The 24,672-nt window shown below is 52.5% G+C and overlaps 1 protein-coding gene across 1 annotated transcript; it reads right to left on the minus strand.

The window, feature by feature from the left end:
* Positions 1 to 1,444: 1,444 nt before the first annotated feature.
* COL6A1 (collagen type VI alpha 1 chain) lies at positions 1,445 to 24,200 on the minus strand. The gene is made up of 35 exons (XM_066322321.1): positions 23,933 to 24,200; positions 23,081 to 23,210; positions 21,231 to 21,431; positions 20,787 to 20,946; positions 20,550 to 20,672; positions 20,438 to 20,458; positions 20,233 to 20,253; positions 20,091 to 20,135; positions 19,769 to 19,822; positions 18,980 to 19,024; positions 18,850 to 18,876; positions 18,536 to 18,562; positions 18,396 to 18,440; positions 18,130 to 18,183; positions 17,529 to 17,591; positions 16,981 to 17,043; positions 16,762 to 16,815; positions 16,646 to 16,681; positions 16,434 to 16,496; positions 14,446 to 14,508; positions 11,082 to 11,144; positions 10,326 to 10,388; positions 10,166 to 10,216; positions 10,045 to 10,080; positions 9,425 to 9,487; positions 8,916 to 8,981; positions 8,508 to 8,543; positions 8,380 to 8,416; positions 7,637 to 7,645; positions 6,680 to 6,813; positions 5,494 to 5,603; positions 5,035 to 5,218; positions 4,661 to 4,835; positions 4,266 to 4,295; positions 1,445 to 3,511 (listed from the first exon to the last, which is right to left on the minus strand). Exons 1-35 carry the CDS (start codon positions 24,039 to 24,041, stop codon positions 2,901 to 2,903), a joined length of 3,072 nt encoding a protein of 1,023 aa, XP_066178418.1. The 5' UTR covers positions 24,042 to 24,200; the 3' UTR covers positions 1,445 to 2,900.
* Between the last annotated feature and the right edge of the window lie 472 nt (positions 24,201 to 24,672).

The raw sequence follows: 24,672 nt of genomic DNA on the forward strand, positions 1-24,672 counted from the left end.
TTTTAGGAGTCCTACCACACTGGTAAAACAGCCTCAGTAATCCAGTCCTTCCCCAGCCATCATCTTCCCATGAAAGGGCTGTGAATCAGTGTTGCCTCAAACAAGGAGCATTTAGTCAGAGGAAAATAGAGAAATGTGACCCAAATTCTGTTGTTGTTACATAAACCCCCTCGCTGAACATCTGGAGAACATTTGAAGTTTAACAAAGGAGGCCTGCAGGCAGAGGCATTTTTGACCTTCCCCATAATGGAAGCACAAAAATTGAGACTGAAAAGAGGGGATTGGAATGAATATCACCAAAAATGGAAGATAAATGAAATCCATCATGCTGGGACCAGCTTTGTCCCTGACACCTGACAGGGCTTCCACAGTCCTACCTGAGCAGTGCACAGCAGTGGGGAAAGACAGGGCGAGACTGCTAAACATAAGGCAATGGGCACTTGTGCATAATTCCTGCTGTTCCCTGTCTCCTGGGAAGCCAGCTTGCCATGCGGTTCTGGTTATAATTGTTTTTCTTCTGGCAAGTTGGAATTTAAAGGGAACTTTTAGATTTTTCTATAAATGACATGATGAAAGGATGGGGAAAACTGACAAGCACTCCAGAACTGAGGCTCAGAATCTGATATTTTTCACTGGTTTGGGATCTTCTTTTCCTTTCTGCAGAGGGAAAATGCTAGGGCATGGTTTGGAGCGGAGGGAAGAAATGAACAGAAGTGGGAAAGATCCCTCCTGCCACCTACTTTTCTAGGAAAAAGGTGTAAACCAGCCCGAAGACAGAGAGATCTTTGCTCGGGTACCTTTTGCATCCATGCATTGGACATGGCCCGGGTAGGATTTTAGGGGGGACATACAGCAGGGGGTGGGCAGAAGCTCCCTTTTTGCACCCCTTCCTGCTGGCAGGAGCCTATCCTGCGGGCTGGGCATCCTTAGCCACAAATTTGTAGCCCAAGGGCTTGTCCCCATCATGTTCCTTCATGCCTGACTCCTGCCAAGGACGGTGGCAAGCCATTAATAGGTACTCCTTGAGCTATTAAAAGCCCCTTTCTTAGGGCAAATATGAAGGCCTTTTTTCCTGACTTTCCATGGAGAGGAGAGCAGGAGATCAGACACAAACAGCTGCCACATGTAGAGCTGCTCCAGAGCTGCTCCTCAGACTTTCCAGCTGTGAGTGAGGTACCCCCAGTGCTGCAGGGAGCCCAACAAGCCTTTCCACAGAGATGAAGGCAGCATGACTAAGAGGAGGATATGAGACAATGCCCTGTTGAATGTCCCCGCTGTCTGGGGAACAAGTGACTTCGCATGAATCCACAGTGAAAAGCTGTCACAAGCCCTGGGACACAGAGGTGTGGGCCTAGGAGTTTCCCCAAGGACATTTTAGAGATCTCTTAGGATGTAAAATCAAGGTCTGGGAGAGAGGAAGTCAAGTCAGACAAACAACCTAAGAGACTGTGGAAAACAATTTATTTGACAAATTTCCAAAGTGGACAATTTTAGTAAAACACAGGCATAAAATAAAACTAAATGGTACAATGGACTTCTGGATACAAAGTACAGAGTTTGGGGTGCTGATACCTGGCAGTCACTGTTGGTTTCTCCAAAGGACATGAATTCATAGCAAGAGCACCAATGGAAGTGCTGAAACAAAATTTCACCCAGCCAAACCACATTTTCAGTGTCGTCCCGGAAACAACTGTGTAAACACCAAGGGCTCACATCACCCACATAAATGATAGCACCTTTGTCAGTATATCTGTAGAGTGTGAGTCAAAGACCTTGGGAGATGATGGCAGCCTTTCCCTTTACTTCGCTGGGCTGAAGATGAGCCTTAATCTGATATATAGTGCAGTTAGTGGGTTTCCCTAGGGCCCAGGTGCCTAACTCCTAGGTAGTCCTATAGAAACAGTACTCCAACAGAGCTTGCTGGGAATAAGTCAGCTTGGCTCTTTTAAAATAAAAAACTTAAAAAAAAAATTAAAAATCCCACTAACTGGGCTCAAAGAGATTTTCCAGAATGGACCTTGAACCATAAAACAAGTCTTCAGGTTATTAATGAGGTTCCTGGTTTCACTGTAGGACCATGAGATCAGTAAGTGAGGGAGTGCAGTTATGTAGCTTCTTTTAGGATTTCCCTCTCCCCAAAGGCTGCTGCCCATCTTTGCTTTGGTCAGTGTCCAGCCTCCTTGCCCTGAATGGGAGTGTCAGTGCCAAGGGATGCTCCACCACCCACCTCTACCCCAGCCCTGGGAAGTGAGTGTCCCATCCCCTGGCCACAGAGGCCAGACATGCTTGCACACAACTTGGGTAGTGCAGTCCAGCCCTCTCTCCTCCCCAGGCATGGGAGAACTGAACCAAACTTGCCAGCTGTGGCAACGATCCCCTCTCAAAGCTTGCTGAAGTGTGACTCTTTCACTCGGACAACAGCATTAAGCTAGGATCATCATGAGCTGGGCAACTACTCAACTGATGCATAAAAGAGAGAAAGTAATGGACAACAACAACAACAAGGTAGGTAAAAAGAGCATAATCAGCCTTAAGAGACCAGGCTAGATATTAGTGGTACAAAAGTCCTCATCCTGATTCTTTCTTGGCAAAAACACAGTGGGCTGAGGTTGGTATTTGGGTTCTGATGGCTTATTGCATGGTGTGCTTGTGTTTTCCTGCTGTGGGGAGGGAGGGCAGTTATGGGCAGTGAGGGAATTTGAGGCTAACAGAATAGGGACACAGATGGTGAAGCAGAGGGAGAAGGGAGGGGACTCTGTACAGCCACGCTGTGGCTCTATGGTTATGTAAATTCCTCAGGTTGGTCAAGAATACTGTTAAAATCTTTTTTTGCTTCATTAATTTTCCTTTTTAGGTGAGACAGAAGCAGCTATGGCCTTGGCATAAACACACCCAGATGCTCAGTCAACAGCTATCTTCCTGGAGACGGTTTGGTAGAAGACACCACGCAGCAGAGAGGTGTAGTCGGGCACACGGAAAAGGTGCCGCTCCCCATAGGCCACGTCGTAATCTGCGCTCTTCCCCGTGACCAGGACACGGATGTTTGGCTCATTGGCTTGGCTGCCCACTGCCAGCACGTAGATCTCAATGTCAGCCTGCTGTGCATCCTGCACAGCCCTCTCGATGGCCCTGGCGGTGATCCCTTGGGAGTGTCCATCAGAAAACACCAGCACCCTCTTCTTGGCCACGCTGCGGGCAGAGCGCCGGTACAGCTCTGTGATGAACTGCAGAGCGGAGTTTACATCTGTGGCATCGTTCATGAACTCCATGTTGTCGATGGCCTTGGCAATGACCGTGTAGTTGTACTGGAACTGAGCTTCCACCTTCTGCTGGTTCCGGCCGCTGTACTGCACCACCGAGATGCGCACAGAATCGTCAGCAGGCTTGCTGGCCTCCAGGAACCGCCCCACCAGCCGCTTCACAAACTTCTTGGTGGTCTCAAAGTTCTTGCTCCCCACACTGGTGGAGCTATCCACCAGCATCGTGATGTCTGCTGGCCCAGTGAAGGTGACTGCAAGGGGAAAGGTCCAGGGCTTGTTACACTTCGGCTCTTCCATGGAAAGCCAATGAAGTCACCGCCTGTCTCACAGGCTTCCTGCCTTGTCAGACTTGGGAAATCTCCACTCATGCAACCCTTCCTTCCCCTGCCCGAGTACTCTCCTACATTTATCCCTTCACCCGTTCATTCCTTCTTTTATTTGGTTTAGGATAGGCAAGGTAGGTGTTTACTTGGCTGAGATAATCTAATGACTCTTGTTTAAATACAGAGGCTCTCTTTGCATGTCTGGGGAGCCACTTCATCCTCCTCGCCTCCCTTCTTTTCATGGAAATTCTGAAGGCTGAATACGTTTCTGACTTGGAGGTGTACTCCATTAAAAGCCTCCTTGTACTCACTTTTCAAGCACCTTTCTCCAATATCCTTCCCATGGAGCTGATTTTGCTCGTGCTTCCACCACTAGATAGTGGAAGCAGGTAGTGAGGTCAGTTGCTAAAACCTGGGAGGGTCACAGTCTTTCATAGCCTCCTCTCTAGGTCTGAGATGCCGGAGAAACAACCACCCAAGATTTTCCCCAGCTGCTTTGGGTTGGTATGTGTGTTTGAAAGAGACCCTGAGAGCATCTGACAGATCTTGTTCACCTCTCCAGCCCAAGAGCATTCCCATTGCAAGAAGTGGCCAAGCTGTGCATCCCCACAAACACAAACTGCCACTTCCCCCATCACAGCACCCACAGCCCTTCAGTGTGGTGTGAGGAGTCAATACTCACTTGGGCAGGTGTAGTCAGGACATTTTTTCTCTGTTAAGAAAATAATAGAGATTAATGTCACCAGCTCACCCAGGAAAACCACTTGTCCCAGAGAGCCACAGAAGAGATAGAAGTTCACCTGCAGAAGGTGAACATCCACCTTTGCCACCTGTGCAAAGGCTGTAAATGTGTATGAAAATAGTGTGGACAGACATGTCCCGCAGCAGGTGAGGATGGGGACCTGATCACAAAGTATTCTGAGACACAAGATGCCCTTGTCTCTTATTTAACTAAATTTAATCTCTATTCTCTTCTCTCACATCTGCTTAAGAGCATGACTGGGGGTACACAGGGGAGGGCATCCTGCATCCCTGGCCACTTTTCCCATTGCCACCAGCCAACCACCTTTCACTCACCTTGGCAGACATACGAGGTGATGTTCTGCAAGAAGGTGTCATCCAGGAGCTCGGCATAGTTGTCCCTTTGAATGGACAGTCCTGGCCTGGTTGGTCTGCTTAGACAAGCAATGTCATTCAGGTGATCTGGATTTGGAGGGTTCCGGAAAATGTCACCAATCCCAAGGGAAACCACCTGGGAGGAAGTTTGAGTCCATCACTGGATGCATTCTTCATCTAATGCATCCATAGCTATATGCCTGCCACTTTGTGAAAGTGCTTCTACTGACAGCTGTGTCCCTCGCCCTAGCCTTGTGTAGCAAGGACATGGAGACACCCAGAAAGCCTGCAGTGTGCCACACAGTTGCCACATGGCAGGTCCCCCGTGCCCTTACCGGGGTGACATCACACAGAGAGTTGAGCGGGGTGGGGTCTCGCAGGGTGTCGGAGCGCCCATCTGTGATGACGATGGCCACGCGCTTGTCAGATGTGAACCTCCGCAGCAGGTTGTCCTTGGTGAACTGCAGGGCCTCCCCAGTGTAGGTGCCCCCAGCGATCCACTGCAAGTTCTTGACTGCCCTGCAAGGACAGACACCAGTGAGCTTACCAGCCCCGCCCATGGGTACTGGAGGAGCCAGAACATGGCTTGTGACCAGGCAGACACCCCTGCGTAGGGATTTGGATGGAAAACTGGCAAGCTCCTTAGCTTAGTCTCAGCACCATTTAGGATGCCACTAGCCACTACCTTCCACTAAAGGACATTTAGATTGTTGCCGCTGCAGGAGCTGCTGGCCTGGAGTTGGAGGATGGGGGGGTGAGTAGGTGTACCTGACTCACAGACCCCACAGACTCACTGCTTGAGTGCCCCGATGTTGTCGATGTTGGCATCCCCCATTGCCACCAGCTCTTGCGTGTTGTCATGGCTGTACTGCACAACTCCCACACGGGACTCCCCAGCTTCAAACTGTGGGACAGAATAGAAACCAGTTAGGAGCAGATACCTCAGGGGAGCCCAGAGGCTCAGAATCCTGCTGATGGTTTCTCCTGAATGCCTTAATGGCAGGCTCTGATGTCTCTCTTCTACCTTATTCTGGGCAGACAGAGCCCCACCAGGAGTGGATGCACACTGGAACCAACTTGGTGAGACAGTAAGTAAAAGGAGACCCAAACCTAGATCTCACATCTCACTGGTCTCAACAGCAGCCATTGGACTCTCAGGCACACAGTGGAATTCTTTGGATTGTCCTGTGTGCAGAGTCAGGAGCTGGACTCGATCCTTGGGTTCCTTCTAACTCAGGGGATTCTATGGTTCCATGAGAAGATCTGTTTTCAAGACTCCTGGTTTTCTTCCAACACGGTGGTTTTGCTGCCCAGCTCTACCTTTTCTGATTATTACTGGCTCTTTGCCATCCAAAAAGTGCCCACCACACACATATTCAACAGCAGATTATGTGCTTTAGATAGGGCTGGTTATACCTTCAGGAAAATCTTGATTCCAAACAGCCCTTCAAATCACAGAGGCAAACAAAACATAATACAGCAGGTTTCCAGAGAGGAGTTAGGAAGGAGAGCAAGCATTTATGTCCCTCTTCAGACTGAAAGATTTGCTATGGGGATGGTATTGCTGGGTTTGGGCCACAAGGATCATTTTTAGTAGAGTGCTTAACTGGTGACCTAAATCCAAGCATGGGGGCTAGATATCAGAAACTTCCAACACACTCCAGACACCCAAAATGCTCATGAGAACGAGGGAGAGACTGAGATGCTGATTGGTCAGGCTGATTGAATGCTTTGTGAGCCATCTGCTCTGGGATGTAGAGGAAATAGTCTTTTTGCCCAGAAAGAGTGAAATGTCTACTTTGGGGCAACAAACTGCTGTCTAATCTCCATCAATTTATTAATTTGGGAAGACCCACCCCTAGCTTGCAACCAACCCTAGTGGAGGCTTTTTGGAGTGGAGGCACCTGCCCATTTTCCTGCTTGCAGTGAAAAGTAAGTGAGTGAACACAAGGATTTTACAGCACTCCATGGAAATCTCACCTTAACTCGCTCGTCCTTGCTCAGGCGGTCGATTACTTTGATGATGAAGTCCTTGGCAATCTGGAAGTTCTGCAGGCCAATGCTCTCCGAGCTGTCCAACACAAACAGGAGGTCGACAGGACCACAGGTGCACTCTGGAGCATGGCACAGGAGCGGAGGGACATGTTTTGCACGGAGGCATTTCCAAAGGAAGCAGCTGATGCCTGCTGCAGTCCTGCCCAGCTGGGTGCTATGCCCCATCTACCCCCAGAGCATGGTGCAAAACAGTGCAGAAAAATAGCTGCATAGAAGACTTGAGAGCCAGTTTACAAATTTTTCCATGTGTATTTGCTCCCTAGTAAGACATGGGGCATCTCCAGGCTGGGAGTATCCTGAAACCACCCAGCAATTATTCCATAACCCATTTCCTAATAAGCCTTCTCACTTCTTCCATTCACCCAGCCTGGCAGGACAGAGGTGACACTGGTGGGCTGGAGGAGGCTGACTCAGCTTGCTCCCCTCTTTCTCATAGCTGAGGAACATCATGTACACTTGGCTCTTCCATCAAGCTTTTGGACTGAAAACCCAACCTATCAGGGCAGCATCAGGGAATAAAGCCCAGCACATTCCTCTGCTAACCAGCACAGGATTTGGAAGGAAGAGGACAGACCTAGATCCACAGTGTGCCCAGAACAGACGTCCCAACTGCAAAAAGGGTGGAGAAAATCCACCCTGCTGGCACAGGGCGCCTTGACAACCATTTTCCAGTTGGAGGACTCAGCTACATCAGCCTCTAATCCGTGTGGCACACTCAGGAATTGCTTCCTGCCCTCCCCTGCCTGGCTCATGCCTGATTCTCCCTCATGGGCTCTCACTACATCTCCATATCAGAAGGCAAGGAGCAGGGAAAGGGAGGGGTGCAAGGAAGGAGAAAGACTAGCAAATGTTTGCAGAGCAGCTTTGCCAAAAAACACTCACCACAGCAAGCTAGAGGAAAAGGGAGAGAAAGAAAGAACATTAAAATGCTTGACAAATTGGTTTTTCACACCCTAATACAGAATGCAGGTTTGTGTCTCTGCAAACCCACAGACACCTGGACTGGACAATCCAAGCTCATGGAGGTTTTTCTCCCACTTGAAATACCCAGATTCTCTTCCATTTCAGGTTGGAATGCCCTGACCTGGAGCACCAATCACAGCAGAGCTCTGTTTCTGCACATGCGGATGCATTTTTAAGCTAAGTAAGTCACCAGAGTATAGAGATCAAAGTCAGTTCCCCAAGTACCCTGTGTACTTCCAGCACTTCATTACTGGCCATGGGCCAGAAATCCTCTGTAGGACATATGTGCTGCTTCTCCCCATGGCAGGACACCCCAAACCAAGCCCTCTTTCCCAAGAGGGAATATGAGACCATGATATTTAGGAGAAAAAGAGCATTGCAAAATGGGCCACTCAAGGATTTTTACACAACTTTCCTCATATTTTCCCTATACAGAGCTACAGACAAACAAGTCTGTGCCACGTACAAGTGAGACACAGTTGTTTGAGCTACTCTAGAGATGGAGTTGGAGGTCCCTGAATCAAAGGGATTTTATTGTGGCTCATGAAAGGGGAGACATGCCCATGGATGACATTCTCCTGCCCGTGGACAGGCAAAAGTCAGCTGCCTCTTGTTTGGCAAAGCACTGAGCAGGGTGGGAGGAAAGGTACAGGGATACTCACAGCACATCTTCATGATGATGTCCAAGATTTCACATTCCTGAAAACAGAGGAAAAATAAATGTTTGATTAACAGCCAAAGCAATGCACAGAGCAGATCAGCAAGCAATACCCAGTCCTGTCCCACTCACATCTGGTCCTGGAGGCCCCACGGGTCCTGGTGGTCCCTGTCAGACAGAAGCACAGAGGAGTTACAGGAGCAGTCAGTCCTATCTGTGGTGTACTCTAATGATACCTTGCCAAGCAATGCAGAGTTGTGAAAAGCCTCTTGGCTTCCCAGTTGCTGGCCCCTGCACTGGGCTTGGAGCAGGGACATCTGCTTGTTTGCATCATGGCCTGGTGCCACATGGAGGTGGAAGGAGGAGATCCACTTCCACATGTGCCATGTACACCCAGGTGGGAAAGCAGTGAGCACACACAATGTGTGCATGGCTTGGTGTTGCTCCCAGAGCACCCAGAGCATGGAGAGATGGAGGGATGGATGGAGGGACGGTAAGATGCACGCCACTGGGGCCAACCCTGCCAGGGTCCTTACTTACCGGAGGACCTTCACGTCCCCTGTGGCCCTTTGCTCCTTTGATGCCACTGGGCCCAGGGGTCAGGTTCTGGAATGAAAACAAAACAAAACCTCACAAATCTGTGTGTGTCAGGGGTCAGCATCTTTCCTTCCAGATGTCTGATGAGCCCTGCTTCACCACTGAAGTGTTATCTGAGTTTGCTGTACCCCACTAAATAAGGACTTGGAAGGGACACTGGGAAAATCTCCCTCCATGGGGTAGCAATAAAGCTCAGATCACCAGTGCCACCTGGAAGCATACAAAGCCTTGCAGAGGTGATGCCCACCTCAGCCCAACAAATGTGGAGGTTTATCAGCTGTTGGACGCAAAATGAACACCTGGAGGGAGTTCCCCTTGCTATCCATCAGTCACTGCTCAGAGGCAAAATGCTGAAGATTTACAGAGTCTCATGGGCTCTGGCCCATCATTGCCCAAGGCTTCTGCACTGTGCTCACAGGAAAAGAGGATTCAGCATTGCACAGGTTACTCACATCGTTGCCAGGGTCACCAGCTTCCCCTTCATCACCTTTAGGTCCAACATAGCCTTTTGTTCCCTGAAAAACAGTAAGGATGAGACTGCTGTGTGAGTGGCTGTTGTTAGCGTGGTGAAGTTGGTGTTGGCACGTGGTGACCTTGTGAATGCTGGCTTGGGTCAGGGGTGGAGGGCAGCACATAGGCTCTCCAGCACCAGAATCCCATGCTCTTGATAAGGAGAACTTCCTAGATGGCTTTCACTGCTACAAACTCACAGAATTCTTTAGGTTGGAAACAACCTCTAAGATCAAATCCAACTATTAACCCAGCACTAAATCAGGCCCCCAGCATAACACCATCCAGCTCTCCTGGGTGACACTCCCAACCCTGAACTCTGGCTCTGGGACTGCTTCAGAAAGTACCCAGCCCAAGCTGCTGCCCTTGGATGTTACAGCCACAGCAGGACACTTCCACGGGAAGCATCCACTGCAGGGAGAGGTGGGCAGAGGGAAAAGAGGGCTTTGGAGGAGCAGGTTGCTTCAGGGAGCCCAGTCCACTATGCAGCTGATGAGAAGCTCCCAGTGCCAAACCACTACCAAGGGCAAATCCTGTGTTGCCGAGGAAGCAGCACACTTACATTAATGCCAGGGTTGCCTCTGTCTCCTGGCTGCCCCTGGGGATGAAGAAAAGGAAGCATGTTTAGGTTGGACAAGTAGACATAATGGTATTACAGTTTCAAGGCAGCACAAAAAACTTACTGGGGCACCTGTAAATCCAATTGTGCCATTCCCAGGAGGACCGTCCTCTCCCTGGAAAGGAAGGCAGACATAGATGAGACAAAGAAATATAGATGTCTCAGATAGCATGGCAGAAGGATGCTGGTCTCCTTAGACAGTGTATCTCCCCAGCACTACTCACTTTTTCTCCCATCAGCCCAGGGTCCCCAGGCAGCCCAGGTGCTCCAGGCAATCCCTTTGGGCCCTGGAAAGGGCAGAAGAAGTAGTCAAGCATTGCACAACATCATCTGAGCTGGGAAGACAATGACTTCTGAGGCAACCCCCTACCAACACAAGCCCACCATGGAGGTGTTCTGCTTATATAGGAGCAATGTGAGGATTTAGATTAACTGTCAGAAAGTTCTTTACTCTGAGGCTGGTGAGGTCATGGCACAGGTTGCCCAGACAGGCTGTGGCTGCCCCATCCTTGGAGGTGTTCCAGGCCAGGTTGGATAGGGCTTGGAGAGATCTGGGATAGTGAAAGTTGTCCTTGCCCATGGCACTGGATGAGCTTTCAGGCCCCAACCCAAACTATTCTAGGATTTCTATGAAAGCAAACAGCTGTGCTTGGCTTCCATTTGCTTCCTGCTCTGGGGATCAAACCTGCTGGCAATTCAGGTGGCTGCCCCCAGAGAGCATCTTCCCCAGCTCCCGTGATGGGAAGCTGTGTGGTTTGTGGTGTGGCTATAACCTCTCCAAGAAATTACCTGTGGGAGGTAGGGAAAGAGGCAGCTGTGGCCTTCAGGACCCATGGAAATGCCAGTACTGGAGCCTGTACCTATAGGTTCAACAGGGTTCCAGTATCCATGGGATTTGGGTAAAGACCTAAGGGACAGCACCTGCTGCTCATCACTGTATCCCCACCCTGCAGAAGAAGTGACGATGAAGCGGCACTGACCTCATTGCCTGGGGGGCCATCATCTCCCCTGTAGCCTTTGGGTCCTGGGGGTCCAGGCTCACCCTAGGGAAAGACAGAGAGCTCTCTCAAAGGGGGTTCCTCTTGCTGCCGCTCCTGCCCTGAGGGGCTGGTCCCTTTGTTTTGTGATTTGATGGGTAGAGCTGCCCGTCCACGAGTCAGCTCTACCTTGGACAGCCCCAGAAAGCACCTATAGAGGAGGGTTAATACTAATAGGAGGTGCTTCAGGAGCTGTCCTGGCTTCTCCTTTTCCTCCTTTCTCCCTTATGCCATTTTCTCTGCAAAACCCTCTGGGAGGTAGATCCCTGTTGAGCATGCACCAAACCCAAAAGCTCTCTGGGCCAAGGTGTGACACAACAGGTATGGGCTGAACATCATATGCTTTCAGTGGCAGGCCCCCAGAATCATCCCTCTCCTTCAGAGCTCACCCCAGTAACAGACGACCTGGTGGGAAAAGGACCCGGGAGGACAGGTTGATGCTTTCCAGGATCAAAGCACAGCTGTGTGACACAGTGGCATCTCATCAGCCGCGACAGAGGTGCCCCTGGAGGATGGTCCTTAGTGCAAGCACATCACCCTGAAGGTGACACAAACCTCCCCTTGCCTCACAGCTTGGACACGTCTGGGTCACAGCCAGGGCTCTGGGGAGTTTCTGTCCTCAGGAGGCTGCAGGACCCCGGCAGCATGAGCTGGAACAGACAAAGCTGTCACATTGCCACATCCCATCTGGGCAGTGGCCGCTCGCACCACCAGCTGCAAGGCTGGCCAGAGACAGCATGAGACAGGAGAGGACGTAGGGGGGTTCTTTTCTCTGAGAGCTCCACAGATGCTCAAGGGTCTGCCTCCACCTTCTGCCCAGTGCCCACAGCTTTTTGCTTCCCAGAAGGTGGGATATGATGGTGGATAATGACTGGGTAGTGATGCTCTGGCATCACATCAAGTATTCAGGCAGCATTTTGTGTGGAGCTGGGTGTGTAGCCAGTCCCCAGGCAGCGGAGAGGACAGAGGGATGCAGAGAGCTGGTGCCAAACATCCATACGTACTGTAGCCACCCTTCTTCCAAGGAAAAGTGTCCTTGTGATTGCAGAAATCTTAAAATTGCCCAGTGCAGAGCACTGAACTGCTCCAAGGCATGTGACCTTATTTCTGCACAAAAGCCCAGAAAAGGAAAAATCTTGGAGGGAAGGACAGGAACTTGAGATCCTTCACACCATCCAAGGCTGGAGCCACAGCACCCTTGGCTCACACTGGCCACTCTTGTCCTCACTGCAGCAGCATAGTGCAAATCCCTCATGGCCCTGGAGGAGTTTATGATAGATGATGCAGGATTTTGGGTGAGGAAATCTTGTCCACTACTTCTCTGCATGCAACAAGGGTCTGACAAAAGGGAAGGGCACCATGGCCAGGAATAGAGAAGGACCACCAAACCTGCCCACGAGGCTCAGGGAAAGAGCATGCTGGCCTTTAACTTCTCTCAGATAGAAACAGGATGAAAGGGAGTCACAGGATAGCGGGAGCACTTTCCCCTTGCCAAGAGAGACACACTCCAAGGTCCAGAGCTTGCTGATAACACGGCTTGAAAAATACTTGTGTTTGCCAAGGTCCCACTCTTACCCAAACCTAATTACACATTTATTTTTAATTTGGCCAAACACAAGCATTCTTCCTCAGTGCATGGAGAAATCGTCTCACTTTGCAACTGCTTTTCAAATCTCCCTGGAGCTGTGGAAGCACTGGGACAGCCTCTGGCCTGGGGAGGCCCTGGAGCTGCTTTTGTAATGCTTCCCTCTCTGACAGGGATTTGACTCAAGTTCAGTGGTGGGGAGGGAAAACTGGTGGCCCACAGACTCAGTGACAGCAGGGAGACCATTCTTTCTTCTCTTGCTCCCCAACAGGAAAGACTGTCTGGAAGTAGGATCTATGCCACCCGGGATCCCCACCATGCTTGCATCAAATTTCTGTCTTGTGCCTGGTCTTCCTCCTGCCTTGAATCTGGAATCTGCCTCTACCAAAGAGAGAGCAGCTCCAGCCCTAGTCTCTTTTGCTGGCACCAGCCTGTGGCACTGATCAGTGGATCGTTACATGCACACATCTGAAGAGCTGCCTTCCCACCAGAGCCACCTCCTAAAAAGACACCCAAGCAAGCTGGATGCTCCCAGACTCTCTGGTCATAGCAGGATCTCAGCTCCATTACAGGATCTGGAAAATATCAGAACAGTAGGACCTGGACAATCGTCCTGTGGGGATTTGGTGCTCTTCACTAGCATGAGACAGGTTCAAGGGAAGTACAATTCCAAGCCTGGCAGAAGCATGGCCTCTCTTCAGGCTGTGGAACAGTGCAGGTCTGACCTGGGGGGTCACCCATACTGGGGATAATGTGAATGTAACAGCCACCCCTTCATGGCTGTTCTGCACTCCAGATCTTCTCCAAGGGCTCTCCAACACTTGGCCAAGCAGAAAGGAGTTTAAAAGCTGTCTCACATTTGTCTGCTTGCTGGCCTCCAAGCTTCACCTCTTCTGAGAGCCCTGCTCTGCCACTGTGGGAGTGTTTATCTTGATACATTCCTCTGTCTTGGGATCCATCAAAACTCCAATGGTGCGGGTAGAAGGGGCATTGTCCGACAGAGCCCAGTCCAAGGGTGATGTTAAAGTGTGCTTGCTCAGGTGCAAAGATCCTGTTGGCTATTGCAATCAGTGCCATGGCCAGGAAGAATTGACCCAGCAACTCTTCCAGACCCCAAGTTATCAGCTGGGAAGAAGGAGCCTTCAACTGTGCAGGGGAAAAAAGCCTTCCTCAGTCTGCAGGTGGCCCACCCTGCTCTCCGGAAAGCCCGTGTCATCTGAGATCTGTTCCTTGAGGCACACAAGGCACAGGCAGACCCCAGAGCCAGAGGGCCACACCTTGCAGTCAGCAGACTTGAGTGCTGGGTCTGGGAGAGGATGTCTCTGCAGGATGCCAAGGGTGACACCTCTGGAGCCATGTCAGGATATCCTCACCGACACAAGATGTCTCACTGACAGCCCTGACTGAGATGAGCAGCTTCTGGCCCCAGGCCTCAACATTTTTGTGTGGCTGCAGCCTGCACTTGCCAGTTTCCAGTTCTGTCATATGTGTTGACATCTGTTTCCATGGGATTGGGAAATGTTGTGCAGGTTCTTCTGCCCCCAGCCCAGTAGCCAAGTCTCCGCTTTTTTTGCCCTCTTCATATCCTGGGTTCTCATAAAAATCCCTGCCCTTCATCAGCTTTGTTTCCTGGTCTGAAAGATGCTGAGAAGTCGCCCAAGATGCTGTCCTATCCCACTCGCCTTGGTGTTCCAACCACAGAAGGTTAAACTAAGCTCTTACCTGGTCACCAGGTGGTCCAATGGGTCCTTCCCGCCCTTGGTCACCAGGTGGTCCAGGCTCTCCCTGAAAACACACACAGAGGGCATGAGAAGCACAAAGAGGAGCAGGCATGGGTGCCAAGGGATCTATGTGCAGTGGGGAGCAGGGGTGCAGCACCCACAGTGGGATGGAAATGCAGTCATCCCAACAGGAAGAAGTTCGAGGCAAATTCAGGAATTGAGTAGGGAACTGTCAGAGGTGGAGGGAGATAACGACAAGCTAGTGTGGCCCCCTTGAGTCCAAGAAGATAGCCCTAAGAGGAAGGCCTTGTGAAGCTTCATCTAGAGGATATTTTTCAACCCATTTTGTGCTAGAAAAGCGAAAGTGTGGAGAGATTAATCTGCAGATACACAGACCTGGCCCGGGACCCAAACCAGCCACACTCTGCACCCATGGATGCTCTTCTAGAACAGTTCCTGCCCTGGGCAGTATGCATGGAGAGGAACATGGCTTCCAGGATTCCTGCATCCTTCCTCCAGCCTGTCATCCCTATGGAGCTAAGAGGATTTCCATGGGAATTAGCCACAGATGAAGAGAGAGACACCCTCACCTCTCACTGCCAATGTTCTCCCCTCTCCTTTGCCGACATGCAGAACCCTGAGCTAGGGCTGTTTGCAGAGAACTGATAGCCCAGGAGGGTGCTGAGTCTCAGAGAACAACCTGAATCTCAGTGATTTTGCACCCCAACAGTTTCAGTAGAAGGAAATACACCATGGACATGGCTCAGTTCCCTTTCACTGAACAGCCTTCCACCAGTCTAGCACAGCTGCATCCCAACAGGGCAGTGTGCCTGCCAAATCCAGGCTGGCTCTGCAGCACTTTCCCTATCCAGGCCCACAACCAGGAATGAGCAAGTTGGGGAGGCAGAGGAGAGGGGAATTTGAGGGAAGCAGTTGAGAGGTTGGTGACCTAAAGCTGTTGTTTGCAACCTAGAAGTGTCCAGATGCATCTGCCAAACGGCAAATATAAAACACAACTTCCAAATGGCCCCAAGACATTTCTGGCAAGGTTACACGGCCTCGTGCTTGGACTCAAAGTTGGAAGGAAGCAGCCCATCATCTGCTGAACAATTTAACTGCAGGACACTGGTGCGCCTTCATCTCCCATACATCTGCCCCGCACACCCTGTACAGCAGCACTGATGCTCCCTGAGCAGTAAACAGGAAGGGGGAGGCTGCCAGAAGCCCCCTGCCAGAGCTACCCACCCCTCAAGGCAGACCTCTGCCTCCCTCTAAGCTGGTGCTGGGTCCTTGCTGTTCTCACTTTAGCGACAGGGAGTGAGTGGTGCAAAGGGGGATGGGGATATGGGATGCTGCTGTGGAATGCCCTGGGTGCCACTGCCCCTACCCTGCACAGGGCATCCCTTGCCCCTCCCTGTGATGTGTGACATGGCTGTCGCTTGACACGTGTTTGTCCTGGCCTGCTAAGGGTTCCTGCCTGTCCCTCCCACACTCACACTCGATGACTCACCCCAGCAGGCTAGAAACATACTTTCCTAGTGACTCCCACTCAAAAGGGGAAGGGAAGAGTATTCCCCCTTCCATCCATACCCAGTCTTGCTGCCCTGCTGCTGATTGTACCTGTGCCCTCCTGCCCAAACCACTGGTAGCCCAAGCAGCCCCTGAGCACCCAGAGGACGACACCTTGACTCTTTCCATTAACTTTTCCAGCTGTGAGAAAGGAATTAAGAGCTGTTCACCTGCTCTTCGCTTGCTGGGCATGCTCTCCTCTAGATTTTGTCTGTTTGGTGATTACCTGCTTGCATAAAGGGGCAATTTCTGGGGGACGACAGCAGGTCCCTCCCAAATTGGCAGGTTAAGGCACTGAGCTTGCCTGCTGGCCCACAGGCTGGTGGAGTCAGCCCCTGGACACCTCTTCCCAGCCCCTGGCTTGCAAGCAGCACCCTGTTTGAAAGCAGATGCTGAAGGCTGCCCTGTGGGCGCAGTTACCGGCTGTCCTCTCGGCCCGCGGTCACCCGGCGAGCCGGGGGGTCCCCTCTCTCCATTGCTGCCCTGCAAAGAGAGGGTGGCATCACAGAGTCAGGGCCTGGTCCCAGCTCCCCTCCCTTACTGCCCGCCTCTAAGCAGGCTCAGCCTCAGGCCCCCACCTCCTCTTCCAGAGGGCACCGGCCCCTGCCCTGGGCAGAGGCGCTCTAACTTACCCGTTCTCCAGGAGGACCATCCTCACCTAGATCACCCTGTGGAGAAACAAGAGGGGTGGTCAGGGCGTGGAATGGCCAGCATGCACACACAGGGGAATCACAAGTAGAGAATTCACCTCGTCACCAGCCTCTCCTGCTGGTCCAGGCTCACCCCGGTTCCCAGGAGCACCCTGCAAGGCACAGGAATGCAAACAAGAAGTCAGACAGTTCTGGAGCAAAGCCCTGCACACTTGAAGAGCTTTGTTCAAGCTCTGCTTCAAAGTCCAGACTGGAGCAGGAGTCCTCTCACAGAGAGCAGAGGATGTTTTTTCACACAAGGGTGCTTCTTCACTCACCTTCTCTCCAGGGTTTCCAGGAATCCCCTGTCGGCCAGGCTTTCCATCATTCCCAGGCTCCCCCTTCACAAGAACACAAGGCACTATCAAGGCTCTATCCAGCAGGGATTTCAGCTCCCACAGCACAGAAGCTGTCAGGAGCCACAGTGCACCTCAAGACACTTTCAGGGTTGTGGTGTCTCCTCATCCCAGCAGATTCCTCCCTACTCCACTCCCAGTGAAAGCCACCTTTTCACGGCACTCCCCTGATATCTCAGGGATGCTTTGTGCCATGCTTGTGGGCGCCCACAAACCTTGGGCACACTATGGGTGATGAGGGCCATCTTTTAGTGAAGAGGCCAGGTTGGACAAGTCTTGGAGCAACCTGGTCTAGTGGAAAGTGTGCCTGTGCATGGCAGGGGGTGGAATGAGGTGGACTTCAAGGTCCCTTCCCATCTCTACCATTCTGATTCTGTGATAGACTTGCCCCAGCAGTCCAAGGAGTTTCCACCTGAAGAAAAGGAGTCCCAACATCCCTCCTCTCTGTGAGGCTGGGCAGAGCAACTCACTTTTGCTCCCTTGGGTCCAAAAGCACCGGGATCTCCCTTCGGTCCGGGCGGGCCTTGAGCTCCCTGTTGAAATTCAAGGCAGTATTGCTGAAACCTGAACTGGTGTCACCATCTGCAGGAAACTGGGCATGGACTGAGCATCCCAGCACCCTGGCAGGCAGCTCCCAGTTGGGATGGACAGGAGGGGCATGGCCAGAAGTGAGTCCTGCACCACGGAGCTGTGCCAGCAGTGCTGCACCCACATTGCTGAAACACTTCTGAAGCTCAGAGGAAAATGGCAGAAAAAGTGTTTTGGGGCTGTGGTAGTTTGACGACAGTGACACTTGTGCTGCCACAAATGTGTCGTACCAGGAGCATGGAAAAAGCAGGGAAACTGGGGAAACACAATGTCAGGATAATGTTTTCTAGAGCTGCATCCCAGGCAGCCCCAGGGCAATTGGGGACAGCTTCCAGGGAAGGACTAGGCAGACTGTCCCAGGGCCAGCCCCAGGCTGCCATGGCTGGGATAAGCATCGCACATTTCCAAGCAATTCCCTATTTCCACACATCATCATGGCAGAGCTGTTCACTTGCATGCAAGGGGCACCCTTTGGGTACCTACATCGAATCCAGGTGAGCCTTTGCAGCCAGGTAATCCGGGGTATCCAGCTTCACCCTGTCAGGCAGCCAAAGCAGGAGTCCCCAATGAGTGACACTCATGGGAAGACCCCATCCATCATCCCAGACTCCTGGAAGGGACATTCCAGCCCCATCCCTGGCTGGTAGATGCATGGCCCTGCAGGGAGGGAACTCCACTGCCCCACAGGTTTTGCAGTGGCAAAAGCCAGGGTGCTCAGGCCAGCAAAGTGCCCTGGAGCAGAGATTTACCTTCATGCCATCAATACCATCGATTCCACGCTTGCCTTTCTCGCCCTGAAACAGAGTGCAAGGACCACAAAGTGATTCCCAAATTCCCAATGCCCCCCAAACAGCAAACAGAGAAAAATGGTGCAAAAGTAGAGTCTGACCTTGGCTCCTTTGGATCCCCTTGAGCCCTGCAGAGGGAAGGAGAGAGGTGTCAGATGCCCATGCAGAGCATATCCGTCCCCCCACCTCAGTGCTGTCCCCACAGCAGCTCAGTCTGAGGGCACAGGCATTCACCGCTCCTCTGCACACCACTGGATCCCACTGGATCCCCACTCCTGGCTCAGGCAGTGCCAGCAGGCGGGGTGGATGTCGGGGCACATAGCAGACCCCAACACCACGCAGCTTGCAGGGCCAGCCCAGGATAACCACGCATGGGGACACAGGGATCTCCCCCAAACATCCCTGTGCTCCTCACCTTTTCTCCTCGGCTTCCTTTGTCACCCTAGAGAGGAAAAGAGAAAGGGAAATGGGAGAATGAGAACACTTGCAGACAAAGCCTGTGGTCCACCTCTAAACCACCTCTGTGAGCCTGCAGCCCCACATACCTTCATTCCTTGGTAGCCAACAGGTCCCATGTCTCCTGGCCTACCCTTGGGGACAGAAACACCGTGTTACAGAGGCAGATACAGTCGCCACCATGGGACAGCATCCCCCCAGACTCTTGATATGGGGCTCAGCTGCCATTCTCTCACATAGGATCCTCTCCCATAACTCTGCTCCATGTTTTCCTGGTCTGGGAGCACAGGATCATTTTGGGGGACCAAGAGGACCTGTCTTCACCTCCACCATCTCCAGCTCTTCATGGAGGTGATTGAAACTGGGTGCTTGGGGACACATCATTTGGGATGAAAGCAAAGGGTAGAAAACCCTTGGGAAGGAAAAATGAATGGCAGGGGGTTTCCAGGCTGGGGACACACAAGATGGGTAACTGCGGGCTCGTGTGTGTGAGAAATGTTCCTTCCAAAAATAAGTGTGCCTAGTAAAATAAAAGAGGGAGGAGGAGGGAAATAGTTTCCTCATGCTCTCAGGTTATTTACCAAAGGTTTCCCTGTAACACTGCTGTGCTTGTTGTGTCAGAGGATGCTGAAGGCAGCCCAGAGTCCACCCCTGGGCTGGCACACATGAGTCAGAGATGCGTCCTGCAGGAGGGACAGCTATTTTGGGTGAGGAACAAGGAAGCCTTGTAACAAGAGGAGGAGTCACCCCACTGCACAGCATGACTGCACACCCCATGGAAACAGGGTGATGCTGGTGAGGATGCGTCCAAGAGGTCTGGCCAAAGCAGCCAAAAACCAGCCCCTGTGCAGAGCCACCAGGGCTGGTCCTTCACTTACTGGGTCTCCAGCCTCTCCCTTCTGGCCAGGAAGACCTGGCTTGCCTCGTTCTCCCTGCAATACAGGACAGAAACACAGTTAGTTCATCACCCCCAGGAACAGAATGACGGATGACCGGTTGAAAGAAGAGCAGGGAGGATGGGAGCAGATCCATGTTCCATGGATACAGGGAGCAGGTGGTGCTGGCTACATGGGAGCATGGTGTGGGTCCACGCCCCAGAGGTGACCCTGAAGGCCTTTTCCAACCTTCATGGTTCTATGATAATGATTCCATGTCTCTGAACATCCCCACTGAGCCCATCTCACTGCCCCAGTCCCTCACCTCATGGCCAGGGTCACCAGGAGGTCCAGGGGGCCCTCGGGGAGGCTGCAGGAGAGAGATGTGGGTTAAACCAGCCTGAGGCACAGCCTGGGACCACAGGAATAAGAGGGAAGGGGACGGGACTCACAAAAGCCTGACTCACCTGGCACTCGAAGGAGCAGCACTGCACAGACAGAAGGAGGAAACAACATTAGAGAAGGGTGCAGCAGCTGGGTCAGGCTGTACCCTGCTTAGCGGAGGCTTCCCAGGCTGACAAGAGTGGCCTACAGGGCAGGCCTGCGCCATCAAGCGCCCCTTAGCCATGGGTCACCCACAGGGGACAGGCTCAATTGCAGGGGGACACTCACCGATTGCTCTGTGTTAAGTTTCTGCAAGACAAGAAAGCAAAGAGAAGAGTTTGAGAGGGACTGGGGGGGCCTGGGGAGGGGCTGGCCTGGGGAGGGGGTGGGCAGTGCTCACAATCATGTCGATGATGGTGTCGATGGTCTCCTCCACATCAATCTCCCGCGTGGGCTTCAGGCTGGTGGCGGTGAAGTTGCGGCGGTAGGCGTGGTCTGTGGCAATGATGTTCAGCCGCTGGTCCTAGGGGTGGGGAGGGCAGAGTGAGACCTGTGGGCACCCCTGCAGCTCTGAGTGCCCTTCCTTTGTCACACTGGGGACCCCCTGCCGGGAGCATCCCTGCCGTGTGGTCCCTACCAAATGGTTGGGGGAGATGGCAACAGAGAACACTTTGATCCCCAGGAGTTTAGCTTCATTGGCAGCATCATCCAGGCCTCCACAGGGCTCCTTGTAACCTTCCAAGGGATGTCCATCAGTCACCACAATCAGGTATTTATTCTCCTTGTGATGGGAACCACTAGAGAGGTTTAAAGACGGGATTTAATGTTGAAAGGATTTAGCTGGAAAGGAGTGGTTTGGACACCTGGAGACACCCGCCCAAGACAGTGTCCCAGCCTGAGGTCAGGGCGTGCTTCATCCCAGCAAAGCTGGAGCAGCTTGCCACCCCTGTCCCTGTGACCTCTTTTCCCAGCCTGGGGATGGCTCTGCACAGTGCACAGGGATGTCCCAACACAGACACTCCCACCCTCCACCCAGCAGAGCCACACCACCCCCACGCCACTGTGCCAAACAGCGCCTGACCTGATGAGCAGCTCCTCGATGCCGCGCTTTATGGCGCAGTCAGTGTAGGTGCCCTTCCCGATGTAGTTGATGGCTGACACGCGGTTCTTCAGTTCGCTCTGCCCGCTGGGCATTGGTGTGAGGCTCTTGATGAGCACCACCTCGTCACTGTAGTGCAGCGCTCCCGCATTCCACACCAGGTTGCGGTCACAGCGGTAGTACCTGCATGGACACACCAGGACGTAGGGTTCTCTTCACTTGCACCAGCATAGAAAATGCAAATCCTCTGCAGAACTGGACTGCAGGACTCCCTGCTCTCCTGCAAAGCTGGGACATGCTTCCCATGCAAAGTACAGCATGGGACCCCAGGGCAGCTTGTCCTGTGGGTGGAAGGGTAAAGCAATGCAGTGGGTGGGCATCTGCAGGGATCAAACAGTTTGGCAGAGGAGCTTCTGGAAGAGACGCCAGGGGCTGTAGCTGGGCAGGAGGGGCTGACCCAGACAGCCAGGTGTGTGTGTGTGTGTGTGTGTGAGTGCAAGGAAAGTAACCACTGAAACACCCTGCAAAGAGGTTTTCCACTGCCAGATGTAATAAAATCAGAGAGCAAGGCCTCCCTCGGAAGGATGCTCTGACTTGGGGAAGGATGAGCATGTGTGTGTTGCAGCCCTGTCCTGTGCACTGACGTATCCAGCACCTGTGACTCCCTGGGACAGAGGCATCACCTGTGCTTTGGCCACTGCCCCGAAAAAGGTCTTTTCAGGATATGGGGACCAATTCCAAAGGGATACGATTTCTTTTTTCAGCAAGTAGGGGCCAGTCCCAAAGGAGTGGTGTTGCACATCTTCTCTCTGCCCAGCAGGAGCTGTCCCAAAGCCACCTGAGCCTTGTCCACTGATGTTCCATCCATTCCGCTGCAGGACTGAGCCCAGGGTATCGCACAGTGATGCTGCACTGATGCTTGCAACTGGCAAGTTTTTCCCAACACAAGGCTCCTGGTCATGCAAAGCGTTGTGAGACAACTTTTCTGCCTGGGCAATGGACAGGTAAGCTGTTAACCCCCTCCTACCTATCCTGAGATAGGGTATTGCCCTTCCAGCTGGTGCAGCACTGGAACATCCCAAGAGTGCCCCTCTGGGCACCAGCACACATCTCCTGCTGCCCTGAGGAGCTCAGCAAGACACACGTGTCTCCAGAACTTGTGGTGCTCCTGTGCATCCCTGGATCTCCTGCCTGCAGTCAAGGCCAGCACCAACCCCTCTGGGATCCGGGAGCTTTGGTGCTCCTGGGCATCCCTGGGTGGCCTCTCCAGGGATGCCACAGTCATCCAGAGTCAGATGAGGGTTGGTGGCTGCAGAGGTGGGTAAGGAGGAGGCAGATAAAGAGCTGGGGAATGGGGTGGATAAGGGGCACCCAAACCTGGGGTGCACCAGTGGCAAGGGAGGGTTTGCTCTGAAGGGTGCCTGTGAGTGCTGGGTTTAACCCCAGAGGTGTCCCCTGCTGTCACCTACGCACCTGTGTGGTTCTGGGCCCGAGCACAGGGACCAGCATCTTTTTAGCACTGCACAATAACCACACGGTCACCCGGAGGTGGTGGGGTCAGGCTGCCATGTCTGCCGCTCCAGCAATTCCCGTCTTTCCCGAGGGTGGGTGCAAGCAGCCCTGCTAAAGCTACACTGCTGCTGTCAGCACAGACAGAGCCAAAACAGAGCAGCCGAGGACTGGGAGAGGAAGGAGAGTGTCCCATCCCCCTCTCCAGCACCCCTGCTTTCCTTTTTTCCTTCTGTGGACAGACACGCAGGGGGATCTCATCATCCCACCCCGCAGCAGGCTCCATCCCCAAAGCAGCCCGGATAAATCCCCAGAGAATGTACCTCTGAGTCAGCTTATCAATGAACCGGTTGGTGAAATCTTTCACTTGGGTAACCAGGTCCCCAAAGGGCTTCACCCTGAGGGCAACGCTCTCTGATGTGTCCAGGACGAAGAACAGGTCCACAGGGCAGTCTGGGAACAAGTGGAGAAGCAGGAATTGGCCGGTGGTCCTGTGGCATCCCCTCCCAGGCTTCCTGCACTGCCCACCCCATTTCCCTCCTAGCAGGCTCCCAGGATCTGCGCTAAGGGGAACGCTTTCACAGCCCAACCCCCTTGGCATCGAGAGTAAGCAAGATCGCTTTTTGAGAAGGCTTAATTTTGTGGCATTTAACACTTTCCTCTACTTTGTTCTCTGTTACCATTCAAAGGACATCTTTGCAAGACCTATATTACTTAGTATAACAAATAACATGCAGCTGCAGGAACCACTTAAAAAATGAAACCATTTTAGCAATCAATGCAATAAGAAAGTAAAAAATTTAGGACAGATCCTGCCAAAAAGATAGTTTTAGGAAAGAGCAATAACATAAACTTCCCTTAAGAGCCAGCATCCTGCCCAGAATAGTTCAGAAAGCTCGACTGGCTAGTATCTGCTGTTTTCCATCTCTCCTACATCCCACTGCTACTGGTAACTCCCAGCCAGACAGAGCCAAGGAAAAAGAGCCAAAAACACAAAAGTGGGTACTTCTTGCAGATCCTCTCTAATCCTACATCGCTCCCCTCAGCAAGTGAAACATCCCAACAAATCTCCGGTGTGTCGGCAGCAGAGGCATCCACTGCAGAGGGAAACAGCAGTCAGGCTTCTCTGCTGATCCCAGGAAGGAAAACCACCCTGGAAAGCATTCCAGGCTTACCTTCTGCACTTGAGACTTGGGTGATGATTTCTGGGCGCTGAGCACATGAGCCCCCCCACAGGAAGCCAGCCGGGAACAGCAGCGTGAGCAAAAAGTCTCGCAGCCTCATGTTTCTCGGTTCAGATTACCATCGAGCTAGATCCAAGGGAAAAAAAGCAGGGAAGGAGAACCCAGCAGCTGAGCGAGGCCACGGTCCGGAGGCAGGAATTGCTGAACTTGTTTTTTTTTTACCACTTTCCCCTTGGTTTCTGTGGGAGGAAGAGAAGACAGGAGGGTAAGGGTAAGGAGGAGACTTCTCCAGCCTGAGGACGGAGGGAGGGATCAGGGGGTGTCAGCTATGAGTCAAACTTAGGAAGTATTTCTCCTTACCCTTTGTATGGATGTCACTGTACCTGCGATGGCAGCCCAGCCACCAGTGCCTGGGACCTCCACAAGCCTTGCAGGGAGCCCTGGAGCAGGCAGTGCCCAGCCTTGGGGCTTAACTGCTCGCTGGGGCAGGGGGTTTTGGGGCACCTGCCAGCACTTTCCTCTCAGATCCTGGGCCAAGAAAGCCGTGCCAGGGGCACAGGCATTCCCATCACATCCCAATTTGCACGAGAGCTGGTCTGGGTTCTGCCAGGGGAGCCCCCAGCACACGGCACAGCTGAAGTTATCCCAGGCGTGGGGGCACCATGAAGGCACAGTATTTTTGGAGAAGCACTTTCTTCCTTGACTTTCAGGGCTTTCTGCTCATGCCAGTC

This window comes from Sylvia atricapilla, chromosome 7 (assembly GCF_009819655.1).
Source record: "Sylvia atricapilla isolate bSylAtr1 chromosome 7, bSylAtr1.pri, whole genome shotgun sequence".
NCBI lineage: Eukaryota > Metazoa > Chordata > Aves > Passeriformes > Sylviidae > Sylvia > Sylvia atricapilla.